A 17,301-nucleotide genomic window follows, 5' to 3' on the forward strand; every position below is an offset into this window, starting at 1 on the left:
GTCCTCATTGTTCCCTAAGGGCAAAAGAAATTGCCACACATCACAGCACACTTACATGCTGTCCTTCCCAACAAGGATTGAGAACACACATTTCAGAGACAGCCCAAAGAAGGCCAAAAAAGAATAACTGACCAGGCATGGAGGGAGCCAAGCAGTGGTCCAGGTTCTGCCGCTGCTGCACACACACACACACACACACACACACACACATACACACACACCCGCCCCTGAATCCGACATATAATGCAGGGCAGGCTTAGCCACACACCCTGCATCATATGTCCAGGGGCGTATCTAGGGTAGGGCAGGCAGGGCACGTGCCCTGGGCACCACTTTAAGGGGGGGCGCCATTTTTGAAAATAAACAAAAAATTAAAAATGGCCAACAAAACCAAAATGGCCACTGTGCATGCTCAAATGGCCTCTGTGAGGCCCTAGGCCATGCCAGGACTCACAGAGGCCATTTGAGCATGTGTGGCGGCCATCTTGTTTTCAGCAGCCATTTTTTTTAAAAAAAGTTATTTTTAAAAATGGCCACCGCACATGCTCAAATGGTCCCTGTGAGGCCCTAGAGGCCAGTGGGGGGAGGGGGCACCTTTGCAGACCCCCTCACGGCCTTTAGGAAGCCCCCCAAAGGGGCTACAGGTTTAAAAAATAATAATTTTTTAAAATATAATATAAGTCACTGTACACATATTCAGATTGGCACTATGTACAGAGAATCAGGGCTTGTGAATACTGAGCTGAAGCTTATCAGCTAGGATTGTATTCATTTGCTCTTACTTTGCTTCTTGTGATAAGTGAGTTAAATGTGATGTCTTAATAATATGGCTATTAATGGTGAGTTTGTCTTTGAATCAGTGTGAAAGTATTAAGCCCCACTGGGAGTTTCTTGCTCTCTTTCTCTCATTTTAACTGTCTTTCTGAAAGTCTAGAATATATTCCAAGCAGTGACACAGTTTACTCTGCATATCCTTTAATTATTTACAGAGTATCTGAGAAAAGTCAAATTCTCCATTGATTTTTAAAACTTATGTAATAGTGATGCTACAATGCATAGTAGAGAATTAGACAGGCACTTCTGTTTAGTTTTCCAAGTACACCTCCACATAGTATTTGGATATTTCATGAGCCCCAGCATACTGAAATTTGTAGTTTTCCGGTATTTTTTTGTCTGGCTACATCCACTGCTAAATAGTTTTTGAAAGATTAAAAGATTAACGAGCTTGAAATATCAGTATTTTTCAGCTGATATTATGGTAAAGTTATCTGAAAGATGGGTGTGAGATGTTTGGACAGGGGGCGCAATTTCAGTGCTTGCCCTAGGTGCTATTTTCCCTAGATACGCCTCTGCATATGTTAGAAACAGGGGGTGGGGCTTCACTCCCAAACAGGGTCTCATGGCCCCATTTGGGAGCTAAATCAGCCAGTGCTGTGTTGACAGCATGGCCAGAGTGACTCTTCCTGTCTTTAAAAGGCAGGGAGAGTCGCTACGGTAACACTGTGAATGCAGTGCTGGCTGATTTTGGAGGTGTCAGGGCCTTGAGGAGCGGCCCCTGATTGGCGGTGGCTGGGGTTCTTTGAAATCATTTGCCTAATGGTGGCTCTGCCCCTGTCACTGACCCAGAATCCACTGCCAGCCACAGTGCCCATGCTGCAGTAGCATCATCAGCACAAGTTGCTCTCTCACACACCATTATGCACCTTGCTTATGCCAGCAAGCATAACCATAAGCTCAACTACAGCAATGTCTTCAGCTACATTTTGACTGAGTGAGTACACCTTGCAATTCAGTTTGCAGAGCAGACCAGAGCAGTGAGTGAAGCACAAGTTAGTCCAAGGCCAGACATGGAGCTCATCACAGCAATCATCAAGCTGTGAGCTCAAACACACACACACACACACACACACACACACACACACACACACACACACACACACACTCCTACCTGAGCTGGTACAGACCATTTCTCACCACAACACCATCTTACAAACAGACCAAACCAAAACCACAACTTAAGGAAGGAAGGCACCCAAGTTCTGCCTTTGTCAGTCTGAGACCCAGCAAAACCAGATAGATAACAGCAGCAATAGGTAGCTCAGCGTTATAATCAATGCTGAGAAAAGAAAACCACAAAATCAAACCTTCCTTGATTCCTTCCTCCTCTCCTGATTCAAGGGCTCTGCCTCCCTCTGAATTAGGGATGGGCCCGGACCGGTCCGGAGGCCATTGAAAAGGCCTCCGGACCTGTCCGGACCTAGGTGGGTCGGATTGGGGGTCGCTTTAAGAGCGGCGGGAGGGTTTACTTACCCCTCCCGCCGCTTTCCGCTGTGGCACCGTAATTTGTAGAGTAATGGGGGCGGCAGGATAGCTCCCTGCCGCCCCTTCCCCGCTGCGGCTCTGCAAAGCTCCCAGTAATGCTTTGCGCGAGGGCACATCAGTGACGTGAAGTGCGCGCACAATGTGCACGCGTGCAAAGCATTACTGGGAGTTTTGCAGAGCCGCAGCGGGGAAGGGGCGGCAGGGAGCTATCCTGCCGCCCCAATTACTCTACAAATTACGGCGCCACAGCAGAAAGCGGCGGGAGGGGTAAGTAAACCCACCCGCCACTCTTAAAGCGACCCCCCACCCCAGTGCCAGAGCGCAGTGTGGCGGTTCTGTGCACACCCCTACTCTGAATACATTTGAAACTCCCTCCTTTTTTGTTCCCCCTTTATCAATCTGAGATCCAGCAAAACAATTATAGCAGCAATAGCACAGCATATACTCAGTGTTGACAAAAGCAAACCATAAAATTAAACATTCCTTCCTCTTTCCTCCCTCCTCTCTGACTCCTGATGTATCCTCTGCTTCATAAGGGCTCTCTCTGCCTCCTAGTCCCTTTGAATACATTTTGAAATTCCCTCCAAAAGTGTTCCTCCCTCCCTACTCCCCCCTCCCCCCAGGCAATGTGGGCGCAGTTGCCCATGGCAACAACTGATGAGTATGATAACAAACCAACCAAGAAGCAAGGAGATCGCAAGCCAATAGGAAGCCAGTGCCAGAAAATCAATCAGCAAAGGAAAAACAGGCCTCCAAAATGGCAGTCTTGAGGCTGCCATTTGAGTAAAAACATTTTGTGGTAGGAATGTTTTGCGCATTTTGCATGCCCCCTTTTTCTGCTTGTCTGTGCACTAAAAACAAGGTTGGAGGTGCCAGCAGCTATTGGAGGGCTTTCCTGCCTACCTTGTTAAAGACCTGGGTACAGCTGCTGGGTCGGAGGGAGTCCTCTGACCCAGCTGTTGCTTAGCAATCACTGCTGGCACCTCCAATCTCATTCTTAACCCACAGATGAGCAGCAAATGGGAATGCATACAGCTCCCGAACTAGAGTAAGAGGCTTCTTCTAACCTATTCATAATAATGAGAATGAGCTTATAGTTTTTACTGTTGAAAGTAAAAGAGAGAGGCATTGTTTTTATTGTATTTATTTTATTTAAAATATTTATATCCCGCCCCTCCAGTACATTATTGCTCGGGGTGGCTCACAACATCAACAAAACAGATACAATGTAAAGTAAAAGATTAATAAAGTTAAACAAGTTAAAATGCTAGGCTAAAACCACATTTAAAATTTATAAATTTTGAAAGGTTTGAATTAAAAGTGATTAATAGAAAGCTAAAAGCTGAAAACAAAAAACAAAACAAAACAAACCCTACCAGATATAAGCAGCAGATAAAACAGTCTCTGTAAACTCTCTCGGTCTCTGTAAACTATGATCCCCTTGATTCTTACACCACTGGGTATATGTGTATGTAAATACTGAAACCATATAGGTTGAAACAATCATGCCCGTCTCTTTTACTGGATCAGCAGCACCCTCCATTTGAGCAGAGTATCTCAAACAACAACACCCTTAACTCTCAATTTTAGATTCCCTACTTTGCCTGAAACGGTGAGATCATTAATTAGCTAATGCATTGAAGCACATGCTCTGAACTGTGAAGATGAATGTTGGCATGAAAATTATTAATATTGTTACTTTTGCTGATTAGGCCTTCAATATTGGGGTTTTTTTTTGCCAAACACCTAATAATTAACTCAGTCAGAACTCTTCTATATTTCTTTTGGTATGAAACACACAAAGGAATAAATAATAATGATTGGCCATAAGCAGCAAAATCATGACAGAAGAAAAGTGTCTTGAGGAGCTATGAGGAGATAATCTAGCAACAGTTTCTGTCTAATCTAATCTAGCTGCAGTTTCTATCTACTCAATGCACAATTATGTTTTATCAAAAGTGAGACAAAAAATTGAGGTGCACTTGATTTAAATAACTTTCAACCAGTGTCTAACCTCCCCTTCTTGGGCAAGGAGTTGGAGAGCGTGGTAGCATTTCAGCTCTAGACAGCCCTGGATGAATCTGATTACTTAGATTCTTTCCAGTCTGGCTTCCGGCCTGGATATGGGATAGAAACTGTTTTGGTTGCCCTGGAGGATGATCTACGCTAAGAGATAGACAGAGGGAGCGTGACTCTGCTGATTCTCCTAGACCTCTCAGTGGCTTTCAATACCATTGGCCATGGTATCCTTCTGTGTCATCTCTCCGGATTGGGACTTGAGGGTATGGTTATATGGTGGCTCCACTCCTACCTGGAGGGTTGTATTCAGAAGCTGGTGAGGGGGGACACCTGTTCCATCCCTTGACGTTTGGCCTATGGGGTGCCACAGGGATCTATTCTGTCCCCTATGCTATTTAACATCTACATGAAACCACTGGGAGTGGTCATCCACAGGAGTGGGCTGCAGTGGTATCAATATGCAGATGACACCCAGATCTACCTATCTTCTAAGTCAGCAGACAGGAGGCAGTGGATGCTCTGAACCGGGGTTTAAAGAGGCGTTTTAATGTTTTATCTGTTGCTTATATCACACATACACACACACACACACACACACACACACACACACACACACTACAATTTCCAGGGTTCCTTGGGTAGAGATGAGCATTAAACCAGTTAGAAGTCCTACCCATACCTTCCTTCTATGTATACTGACAGTGCAGAGGGAAGAATGAAATCGCATTACACTCACTGGTCCCCTTTCCCCAACATTTGCATCTTCAGCAGATTCTCCCTGTGATTGTCTCTTTTTTTAAAAAAAAAGCAACCACAGGGGACTTTTACATAAGAACAGCCCTGCTGGATCAGGCCCAAGGCCCATCTAGTCCAGCATCCTGTTTCTCACAGTGGCCCACCAGATGCCGCTGGAAGCCACAGGTGTAAGCATGTGGGAGGTTAACCCCTTTTCCCCCATGCATGGTCCAAAGGAAAATTGCCTTCCCAGAGCTGCTACTGGAGGTTTCCCAACAGAAGGCTTTAACACAGATTTACTGTGAGGCATTACTGCGAACTCAAAGTTGTCCCAAAAACCTGACGGAAAAAGTGGATTTTTTACCCCAGATATAAATCGGCTACACTCTAACATGCAGTGAAAACTTTGAATTGTGTGTGAAGTGTTACCCTATAGCACGCAGGGACTTCAGGGTAACTCTGCCAGATACCGGTATGTGAATGCACCCCCTCCATTCTGGAAGAGATGCAAACTAAAGGCCTTTAAAAGCCCTGTGTGAAAAACACCCTGCTGTCAGTAGCAGCTTTCTGCCTGCAACAAATAGTAGCTTCAGGAGACACAATCTTCATTGGGACCATGGGGCAGGTGCCATGGTCTCAAACCAGTCTGAGACCCCCACAAATGCTACTTTTAAAGCCTACTATCCTTAAGGAAAGTAAACTTATGAGATCACCTGGAATTTTGTATGTGTGTATGTGTCCCCATCAACTTAGCAATGCTTGGACCAATATGAACCAAATTGGGTACAGTTGAAGGGACATAGAGGGACCCCTCAACGGCATAGTTTGTGATGATGTCATCCACCCCAGTTCAAGATGGTGGATGCATAAACATTTTAGTGCAAATGTGTTAACTTGTGAACTGCCTGATTTGAACCAACTTTGCTGCAGCTGTAGGGACACATAGGAACCCCTCAATGGCATAGTTTGCGATGATGCCATCCATCCCAGTTCAAGATGGCAGACGTATGAATGTTTGAGGCACAAGTGGGCTAACTTGTGAACCATCTAACCAATATGAACCAAATTTGCTACAGCTGTAGGGACATTAAGGGCTTGCCTCAATGGCATAGTATGTGATAATGTCATCCCCCCAATTAAATATGGTGGACACATGAATGTTTGAGGCGCAAGTGGGCTAACTTGTGGACCATCTGATTTGAACCAATTTTGGTACAGTTTTAGTGAGTGGCACATAGGGACTGCAACAGCATAGTTTTTGATGATGTCATCCACACCAATTCAAGATGGCTGAAGTGGGTTAACTTGTGAGGATGGTAATTATCAATTAAGATTATATTGAAAGGAAAGTAGGCAGATTAGTTCTTACCAAAACTTTAAACAAGAAAAGACAATGATGTATTTAACACAGAGATACAAAGAAACTGTCAAAACCATCTGAAAAAAACCTCAGATATTTCTCTTTGCAAGAAATCTCAAATACTTTTTAAATCAGTTTGTCACATCTACTTTAATGCTTACTTTGCATATCTTTTAAAAGTATCCGTTTCCCTCATTACTGATTTTCATCAGTATTTAACTATTTTTGTCTGATAGTTTCTCCAAGCATCAGTCTTTGATCTCATTTTTCAATGCATGTGTTTTTCCAGATTCATTTCCATTCATCTTTGTATTTCCATTTGGATCTCCTTCAGTGTTATCCCCTTGAGATACATCCTCTTTTAATTCCTCCTCCCTGTCTTTTGTTTGTTTCCTAGTTTTCTCCTTCCACTATTCAAACTATGTTCAGGTTCACTCAAATTATTTAGGGCTACTTCACTTATTTTACCTCTCCCAGCCTAGAGAGGTACTCTCACAGAAACACTCTCCTACCCTTAGCTTCTTTATTCTGTCTTGGAGGAGTTAAGACCTTTTCTGATTCTTCAGGAGCAACAATACACTATGAGATCTTTGCAAAGAGTACACAAATCCACTTAAATATTTAAAGTTTAGCTTATTGTTGACTTCAGTGGCGGATACTCAAAGTAAGCATGAGGCACAAGTGTTTTGCTGAACCATGGTCTCAGTTAGAAATGCAAACAGAAAATTCCCCATGGGTGCTAGCACAGCAAGGAAAGTTAAGCTGTGAGCTGATGTTTCCTCCTGCCACTGCTGTCGGCATGCCAGGGTTTGGGGAATGTTTCTTCACATATCGAGCAGCAGCAATATAGGAAGATGCTGAAAGGCATCATCTCATACTGCATGGGATATGGCAATGGTAAACCCCTCCTGTATTCTACCAAAGAAAACCACATGGCTCTGTGGTTGCCAGGAGTCGACACTGACTCGATGGCACAACTTACTTCAGTCTTTATCAAACAAAATTGCTATACTGAAATGCAGCTGCCACTGACATTTGTGAAAGCCAGAAGTGTCAGGAGTGGCCAGGGAAAAATAAGGAGGAAGGGGTGGGGCATGAAGAACTTCCAGTATCAAAAGAATCTTACAGTTTCCCATGCTCCCCAGAGTCTAAAACTATCTTAGGGACAGAACATGCTATGTTTATACTTTCAGAACATGAAAAAATATATCAGAGAAATTTGGATTACTGTGAGAGGACAGCCTCCAGTAAAGAAGACATCTTTGTAAGTCAAAGAGAATAGACATAGATATTCCATGCTGCGGGGGTGGGGGGAGGAGCTTTACAGCAGATTTAAAGGCTTTCTCTTTGCTACCTCCAAGATTAAACTGATAAATATATTTCAAGAGCATTTGTTGTGGTTAATTTTTTATACTTCACATTAACCTCGAGTACTCTTGAGAAATAGCGATGTGTGGTCTGCAATGGGGGGAGGTAAGCAAGTACCCCCTAAATGTCACCACTGCATCTTGATCTCATATCTCATTTCTGGAGATGCATGTACAAAAATTTTGACAGCACTGAAATTGGGCTGGATTCTTGGAATAATGTGCAGATAAACACTGCACACTAATATATTTTCTCTCAGTGGACATGAAATAGCAAAACTGAGCAATGTCTTGCTTTTCATTTGTACCGTCTGTTATTCATACTGTATTTAGACTATGGTGTAGACAGGAGTCAAAATACAAATGCTGTATTTCTCCTAGTAAAAAAGAAAAATCCACCAATAATATTAACTTGGTTTAACATGGGCTGTATATTCTATATACTATTGTGAAGTTTATTTCCGTTTCCACTATGACTGGAAAATCAAATGAAATTCCTTGTGCCAACAACCACAATTTTACAAGATTGTGCCAACAACCACAATTAGTAAGAAAGGGCATGGGGCACGTGGAGAGGAAGGCTGTAAAAATTTACCTCCTGTGTTGCTCCCAGTGGTTCTTACGATCAGCCAAGACAGGGTTTGGCTCACCTACCCCAGTTTTGGCTGATCGTAAGAACAACCTTGATGTAAAATAATTAAAAACAACAGAAAGATCACAGAACTGAAGCTAAAAAAATGTAAAGAAGCTTTAGTAATTATAGAGAATCACAATGATCACAATACTGAACCCAAGTCTGCTACAGCTATAATACTGGCTCCTTGAAACCAGGAGACTATTCATACACGCGTGCAAAACCGGGCTAAGGGAGCCCAGCCCCTGCACGCTCATGTGAACCACCAGAATTGGGCCCAATCCCAGTGGCTACACGGTGGCAAACCCAACTAAGTAGCCCCCTTCAAAATGAGGTTAAGGGAGTGAGCATTCTCTTAACCTCATTTTTCTTCTTGTGTGTCAGCTGCAGCTGCTTGCAACTGTGGCTGGCACACCTGGGGCGGGGGATCCAAATAATGCACCGCACACTCGGGGGCTCCGAGAGCTCCAGGGGGGCAGCACTTCCCAGCACCCTGACCCTTGGAGCTGACGTGGGAGCCACCGCTCATCTGGGTGGGTTATCCATCCACCCAGGAAAGGAGAGGAGACCGTCTGCAGGGAGGGTGAGTGTAACCCGCTCTCCCCGCAGCTCTTCTCACCAATCGTGAGAAGAGCTCCCATGATTTGCAAATCATTAACCAGTCTCAGGAATGCACACTTCCTTGTCTCCTTTGGAAAATTTCCCTCATGATTTGAAAACCCACTTCAAACTATGTTTTCAAGTTTTGGCTTACAAGGAAACCATGGTAAGCATTAACCTAGTTAATGTCAGTGCACATGTAAATGAGTACAAACCATGAAGCTATTCCCACGATCACTAGAAAGCAGGCTAAGGGAGCCTAGCCTGCTTTCTAGTGATCATGAGAACCACTGGGCATGCGGGAAAGCCCAGTGGTTCCAAGGCAGCTAGCCCACCTAATCCCCCCTCCCATTAAACTAAATCCCCCTCCCCTTAAGCACTCGCTCCGTTAACCTTGGGTTTTTTGCTCGTAAGCTGCCGTGGCGTGCAACACACGAGTAGACCCCCGACCAGGGAGCTGTCTCTCCAGAATGCCCCGTGCACATGTGCAGGGCATCCTGAAACTTCCAGGGACCAGGCGGCCCCTGATCCTCGCAGCCCTCACAAGCTTTGTGACGGAGCTGGTAGTCGTGTGGGCCAGAGGCATATCTAGGGGAAATAGCGCCTAGGGCAAGCACTGAAATTGCGCCCCCTGTCCAAACATCTCACACCCATCTTTCAGATAACTTTACCATAATATCAGCTGAAAAATACAAGTCAAGCTCGTTAATCTTTTAATATTTAAAAAACGATTTAGCAGTGGACGTAGCTAGACAAAAAAATGCTGGAAAACTACAAATTTCAGTATGCTGGGGCTCATGAAATACCCAAATACTATGTGGAGGTGTACTTGGAAAACTAAACAGAAGTGCCTGTCTAATTCTCTACTATGCATTGTAGCATCACTATTACATAAGTTTTAAAAATAAATGGAGAATTTGACTTTTCCCAGATACTCTGAAAATAATTAAAGGATATGCAGAGTAAACTGTGTCACTGCTTGGAGTATATTCTAGTATTTCAGAAAGACAGTTAAAATGAGAGAAAGAGAGCAAGAAACTCCCAGTGGGCCTTAATACTAAGGATTTCACACCGATTCAAATACAAACTCACCATTAATAGCCATATTATTAAGACATCACATTTAACTCACTTATCACAAGAAGCAAAGTAAGAGCAAATGAATACAATCCTAGCTGATAAGCTTCAGCTCAGTCCTCACAAGCCCTAATTCTCTGTACATAGTGCCAAATGGAATATCTGTACAGTGACTTATATTATATTAAATTTCTTAAAAGTGTTTTTACCTGTAGCCCCTTCGAGGGGCTTCCTAAAGGCTGTGGGGTGGCGGGTCTGCAAAGGTTCCTTCTCCTCCCACTGGCCTCTAGGGCCTTGCAGGGACCATTTGAGCATGTGCGGTGGCCATTTTTTAAAATAAATTTTGTTTTTAAAAATGGCCGCTGAAAACAAAATGGCCACTGTGTATGCTCAGATGGCCTCTACAAGGCTTGGCATGGCCTAGGCCTCACAGAAGCCATTTGAGCATGCAAGGTGACCATTTTGTTTTTGGTGGCCATTTTAAAACATTTTTTAATTTTAAAAAATGGCACCCCCCTTCAAGTGGTGCCCAGGCCACATGCTCTGCCTGCCCTTCCCTAGATACACCCCTGGTATGGGCAGCCAATCTGGCCGCCCAGGGCTGCAGATCCAGCTGCCCAGGGTGTCTGCAGGGAGAGTGGTCTAAGTCCGCTCTCCCTGCAAAGCCTGGTAAGGCGCTTCACACTAATCATGTGAAGCGCCTCCATGGTTAATTCAGAGAAGTGAGGAGAAGAGAGAATGTACCTCAGGTAGAAGAAAGATAATGTTTTAAGGTTTTGGGAAGTGAGCACAAAGGGAGCCCTGGGCGGCCAGATCAGGCGCCCACACGATGGTCGGCTCCGAGCCGGAGCCGGCGGGGGCTGGGGAACTCGGGGGTCGCGCAGCCCCCAGAAGCCCCAATATGCCCTGCCCGAGTGCGCAGGGCATACTGGGGAGACCCCCGAGCTGGGAGGCTGCTTTTAAGCCTCCCGACCGGGGGTCTACTCACAAGTAACCATGGTGCGGAGCCACGCCATGGCTACTCACGAGCAGATAGCCTGGGTTTGCGGAGCACTCACTCCACAAACCCGGGCTAAGGGGTGGGCTACAGGAGCGAGTTAGCCGCTCCAGAACCACTGGGCTCGGCTGTGAGCCCGGTGGTTCTTACGAGCACAAAAATCGGGCCTGATTTTTGTGATTGTAAGAATAGCCCCAGTGAGTCCTTTCTCATGAACAGTGAGAAAGGGCAAGAGGGTTAGTGGGGAGGAAGCCCTAAAGTGTTTACCTCCCTGTAGATGAGTGTTGAGCTTCCCTTCGGTGGGCAGATTGTCCACCTAGACAAGCTAGTACCTTGGAGGGCCAGGGTGCCGGGACACATTGCTCCCCCCCCAAGATCCAATAATTACAGCACAAGTACATGGCGCATTATGGGGATACCCCTCCCTGAGATCGCCTCAGTCTGCGAGCCATGGCAATCAATAAAATGGGGTTTTGAAATCACTCACTTTCCTATCCTTATTTTGGAGGGTGGGGTCAGGCCCGCTCCCGGTGGTGCACATGTGCGAGTGAAAAAACGGGCTAGGCTTCCTTAGTCCATTTTGCATGCCTGTGTGAATAGCTTCAATATATTCCTGAGGCTGGATCTTGAATTGCCAGGAGCCAACCTCAGGAAACCAGTTTACATGTGGTTTACAAGAAACCAGCGTTCTACGTGTGCCAGGCTATAATCTCCTATAGTGCTATCTAGGATGTTTCAGGATTGTTTAAAGTTCAGCCCTGCTATAGCCTGTTTATATTTTCAGTCTTTTCATTTACTGTTTGAGACATTAGGAGTGAGAGGTATATAAATGTAAAAAAGATATAAAATTTGTATATAATCAATGTATAATGTTGAATAATATAATTATATAAAATTACAGGATTATGTCAACTCCGCAAAAATAAATGGCAGTACGGAACCCCAAATGCACTTCCCACCATGGATGCAAAGACTTGCTATAGCAGTAATAAGGGTCAAGAACATTAAAATACTGCATAATTGACAAAACAATAAACAATCAAGGTTCCATTATTGATACATTCACATTGCACACACCTGCTGAAAGAGAAACATGATATGGATCCAAAGTTGAGGCTGTCGGCTGATGAGAGTAAAACTGGATTTACTGTACAGGCAGTAATGACCTTTCAGGGGGCAGCTGAAGAACAGCTTTGCTACACAACTTCTAACAGTATCTAGAAACAAATACACAAATGATTAACATTGACTAGTACTTTGATATAAATATGGCTAATATTTTATACTTAGAACATACAGTCTTTGTGTATACCCAGTACTTTACTCCTACTAAACCCAAGCCTATAGAGAGGCAAGTAATTCCCCACATGCAACTGAAGGGTAACTTCCACCATTAAAGTCAACAGGTGACATGCTGCTCAGTCTACTGTCGACAGTAGCAACCCATCAGAGGTGCCACGCAACTTCAGAGGCAGCCCTGCAGGTGTATTGATGGGCTGCTGTGGAATGCCTAAAAACTAGGGTTGCACATTTTGTATTTTTTCTGTTTTGATTTCTACCAAATCCGAATCAACCCCATTTTGTATTTTGTCTGAAATTAAGCCTTCCGAATCACCTCAGTTTTGTTTTGTATCTGAATTAATCCCAATCCGAATCTGAATTAATTCAGATTTAAAAATGGGCCACATGGTCAAACGAGTGGGTGGGGGTTATAGTGCCCAATGAGTGGAAGCTACCACAAAAATTTCAAAGGAATTGGGCAAACTGTTGATTTTTGGTGAATTTTTGAAATTTGCGCGTCTTTCGGATTTTCCCCATAGGGTATGATGGAGGTTTCAGGAAAAGTATGGCTTCACGCGGGGGGGGGGGTGTGGCGGCCCAGAGTGGAGTGTGGTTGGTGGTAGTGCCCAGTTGGTACAAAGAAGCTACCACAATTTTTTCAGAGGAATTTGGCAAAGGGCTGATTTTTAAAGAATTAATGAAGTTACGTGTCTTTCACATTTTCCTCGCAGGGTATAATGGAGGTTCCTGCAGTCCCATAACTCCACTTGAGGGGCACTGGGGTGGCCCAGAGCAAGTGGTGGTGTAGTGCACATAGGGCGCCAACCACCCACATGGGTTGCCAACCCATGAAGTACAGAGTTTTGTTGTTCTAGAGGTGTTCTGAGAGTAGATTCTCTAGTAGCATATGAGAGTGGATTCATGGTTTTTCATTAAAAATCTCATCTGCTACCAGAGAATCTAAACACAACACCTCATAAAAAACAAAGCCCAGTACCTCAGTGGGTTAGCAATACAGGGGCATGGTTGGCACCCTCTGTGCACTACACCTCCACTCGCTTCAGGCCATCCCAGTGCCCCCCAGGTAGAGTTATGGGGCTGCTGAAACCTCCATTATTCCCTATGGGGAGAAATCTTAAAGACATGTAAACCTCAAAAATTCCTAAGAAATCAGCCCTTTGCCCTATTTGGAATCTGGGTGCACCATCCTTGGGGCACTGCCACCCAACCCACTGTTTTGCCCCTGAAGCCCCACATAAAGAAGTTGAAAGAGTGAAGAGAATGATGAACAACAACGACACTTAAATTTTTGGCACAGTTATTTGAGAATTTTGCAGCAGGTGTGAGCCTATCCCCGTAGCACTAGCACAGCAGCACAACCCATTTGTGGATTCAAGCAATCTTTCAATAAAAACACTCCCTCCCCATGAAACAGTGACCACAGGTCATTTGAGATAGCAAGATAGACCAATGAACTGCCTTGGTACTAAGGAACAGCTTCAAATGTTCATTTAACTGAAATGGAGTGAGCTGTAGCCCAAACAAATCAGCCTACTGTTAAGAATTGTTGAGATTTATCATCACTGCATTTAAGAAAGTGCAAAACCATGGATCATGGTTACAAGAAAGAGAGAAGCAACTAAGATTCCTGGGGATGTCAATAGATTGACAGGGGTATTCCCCACCCCCCTCCTTTTGTCTCCTGTAGTCCCATGTGGATGACCTGTCCCTGCAATGGCAAAAGTTGTGAACCACTGGCTTAGACAAATTACATTGTGGCCTAAATTACATTAGACTGCTCAACTTGGGCAACAAAACTTAGACACCACTATAACTCATAAAAATCAGAAGACAAACAAAATAGCTCTTCAAAAGACCCCTGATCAAGTCAAGAGATTATTTCTAAATCTTTGGAAAGAAAAACCTGTGTAATTTCCGAACTTTCCTAACCAGCTTCTCAAAAAGCTTCTCCACACAATTCATACCATGGCTTTTAGCAAGAGCTTTGGAATTGCATTGAGCTCCCAAAGATATTTGGGTATTTCTGTCTCAAAATGCCGACTTCCAAATCCCTTTGCAACGTCAGTTTGCATTTCAATCACACTGAATACAACACATACTTAACTAAACCATTCATGATCAACAGCTTTTTGCATATCTTATCTTCTGCTAATCACTCAGTGCCTCAGCTGGAGTGGAGAGAGTCAGAGAAGTCAATTTCAATGGCAATGCTTTCCCGAAGAATAAAGCATTCTGTCTGAAACACAGTCATTTCGATTTGGAAACAAAAATCTCTCTTTTTAAATTCTTGATTTTGTTTTGGTTACAAAACCTCCAAAACTGCCATTTTCGGGCACAAAACGTTTTGTACCCGAATCAAAATGCACAAGCCTACTAAAAACCTCTTCCGGGAGGCAGCGCAGTGCTCCTTCCATTGGAAAACTGGAAGTGGTCTGAAGGCATTCTGCAGCAGCCCCATCGTGCCACACCATTGGGACTGCCTTTGAAGTTGCATAGGAGGTCCAACGGGTTGCTACCATCAACAGTGGACTGCACATCATGTCACCAATGTAAATGCAGGTGTGATCCTGAACCCACAGAGTCTTTTCTTTTTTGTCTACAAGATGAAATATTCCATTCACAGCACAGAAAATGCCCACATGTGTCCATATAGTATCCCCTGTTATGGATATGGAACTAGAAGCTCAAGTTCTTATCCACAAGGGGATCTGGAATGTACCCTAGCAAACATTGTTCTGACATGATTTGTTGTTGCATATAAGCTGCATAATTTTTTCTTACTTCATACTAGTATACTTCAGCAATATGTTTGTCTATTCATAACTTTTGAAGTACAACTAAATTTCTGGGCCCGCAAATCATCCTGAAGAAATGAATATATCTGTCAAAATGTATAGCCATTTCTTGTCACTTTGGTCCCAAAAGGAAAAACCAGTGAATTCTGGGATATCTCAGTTTCTTTTGAAAGCAGAATGTGGCAAACCATGGAATTAGCAGTACCATACTGAATGCCTGAACAACAGCCACACAATAATACTGCAGTGGAACACATGCAAATCTTTTTATTGCCCCTGTGCCAAAAATGGCTAAGTCTTACATTAGATATATATAAAAATTTGAACAATATGTACATTAAATACATACTAAATAAATGCTTTGGGGTGTGTGTGTGTGTGTGTGTGAGAGAGAGAGAGAGAGAGAGAGAGAGAGAGAGAGAGAGCACATATTGCTGAATTCCATTTCTTATGTTTATATGCCTGGAACACTCAAAAGGGAACAGGCGGCCTTCAATCAGACACTTTAAGTGGATAAGTTTTCAAATCAGTTCCCCATCACACATTTGTATTAGGGCTGGACTCCTCTGACAAATGTGGTACCAGAATGCCTATATTCCTGCAGCTTTGAATTTTGGATAGCTTATTTACATTTGACTAAAAGGAAGTGTAAGTAAAAAAGCTGGGCCTTTAGTGTATACCATATGTTGCTCTCTTTAAGAAATATTCTATATCATTCAATTTACATTCACAGTTTTGCTTATTAAAATATGCGTGCATGGTAAACCGCTCTTGATCATTATTTAATCCATGGAGTCCTTGATTAAAAAGCTTTCTAATGCATAGCAGCTGAAGTACACTTGTGGCCTAAAATGCACCTTTTGGTTTAAACATAATTTTAAAGTTTTACTTTAAAACATGAAGCTGTCATCAAGGATCGGAGTTTTGAGTAATTCTTAACAGAACCATTACTTGAAGGAAGGGCCTTCCATATAGAAGCCATATTGTCACTGAGTATAATCCCTGGCTGACATGATGCACAATGTTACAGAGACAGTGTGCACTGTGGTGACACTACTGCAGGCTTGGAAGGCAGCAAGATCACTTCTGCCAATGTGTGGATGCGCAAGCAGCACCCCCATAATTGATCCCATTTGGCACAATGTGAAAAACTGCGAGGATGCTGCTTGCACAGCCACGCTCCACCAGCAGCATCTTCTCTGCCTTCCACTTTATTTTATTTATATATTAGATTTATATACCGCCCTTCCAAAATGGCTCAGGGCAGTTCACAGCATGATTAAAACAAATTAACAATTAAAAACTATTAAAAGTACTGCCATGCTGCACACTGTGTCTATAACAATGCACATCATGTTGGCTGCTGATCTCACAACTTATCCAGGGTGAATGAATGCACCCTTGATAAGGGAAGAGAGCCGGTCTTGTCGTAGCAAGCATGACTTGTCCCCTTAGCTAAGCAGGGTCTGCCCTGGTTGCATATGAAAGGGAGACTCAAAGTGTGAGCACTGTAAGATATTCCTCTTAGAGGATGGAGCCACTCTGGGAAGAGCATCTAGGTTCCAAGTTCTTTCCCTGGCATCTCCAAGATAGGGCTGAGAGAGATTCCTGCCTGCAACCTTGGAAAAGCCAGTGCCTGTCTGTGTAGACAATACTGAGCAAGATGAATCTATGGTCTGACTCAGTATATGGCAGCTTCCTGTGTACAGGGGACTATTCAAAAATGTGTTGTACAGGTATCATGTATGTGTTTTTATGTGAATGACTGTACATGCATTCGTTTAACAAACAAATCTGTGTATTGGCACTCTCAGGATAAAGTACAGATTGTGTATATTGCTGTATGTGTATCAAACACAATGTGTAACTGTACATACATGCAGATCAACAATCAGTGTACAACGCACGCAAATTGTATAAGAATGCTACATAACATGTAAACAGCCCTACAAATGACAACTATCCCCATGCCCAATCAATACACATTCAATTAAATGTTTGCATGGTCTGTACAGATGGACAAACTATAGATGTGAAATGCTCTCTCTGCTCAGTCTAGAACTCCAGAAAAGTAGGATTCCTAATTGCAGGGA

At 43.6% G+C, this 17,301-nt stretch overlaps 1 protein-coding gene across 2 annotated transcripts in view; it reads right to left on the reverse strand.

The window, feature by feature from the left end:
* Positions 1–17,301, reverse strand: part of VEPH1 (ventricular zone expressed PH domain containing 1) — a 221,294-nt gene that overhangs the window by 52,901 nt on the left and 151,092 nt on the right. For both annotated transcript variants that reach the window (XM_053312344.1, XM_053312345.1), the window contains exon 11: positions 12,189–12,328. In XM_053312344.1, coding sequence (XP_053168319.1) covers positions 12,189–12,328 — 140 coding nt within the window. The remainder of the gene's footprint in view (positions 1–12,188; positions 12,329–17,301) is intronic.

Source organism: Hemicordylus capensis, chromosome 3 (genome assembly GCF_027244095.1).
Source record: "Hemicordylus capensis ecotype Gifberg chromosome 3, rHemCap1.1.pri, whole genome shotgun sequence".
Classification (NCBI taxonomy): Eukaryota; Metazoa; Chordata; class Lepidosauria; order Squamata; family Cordylidae; genus Hemicordylus; species Hemicordylus capensis.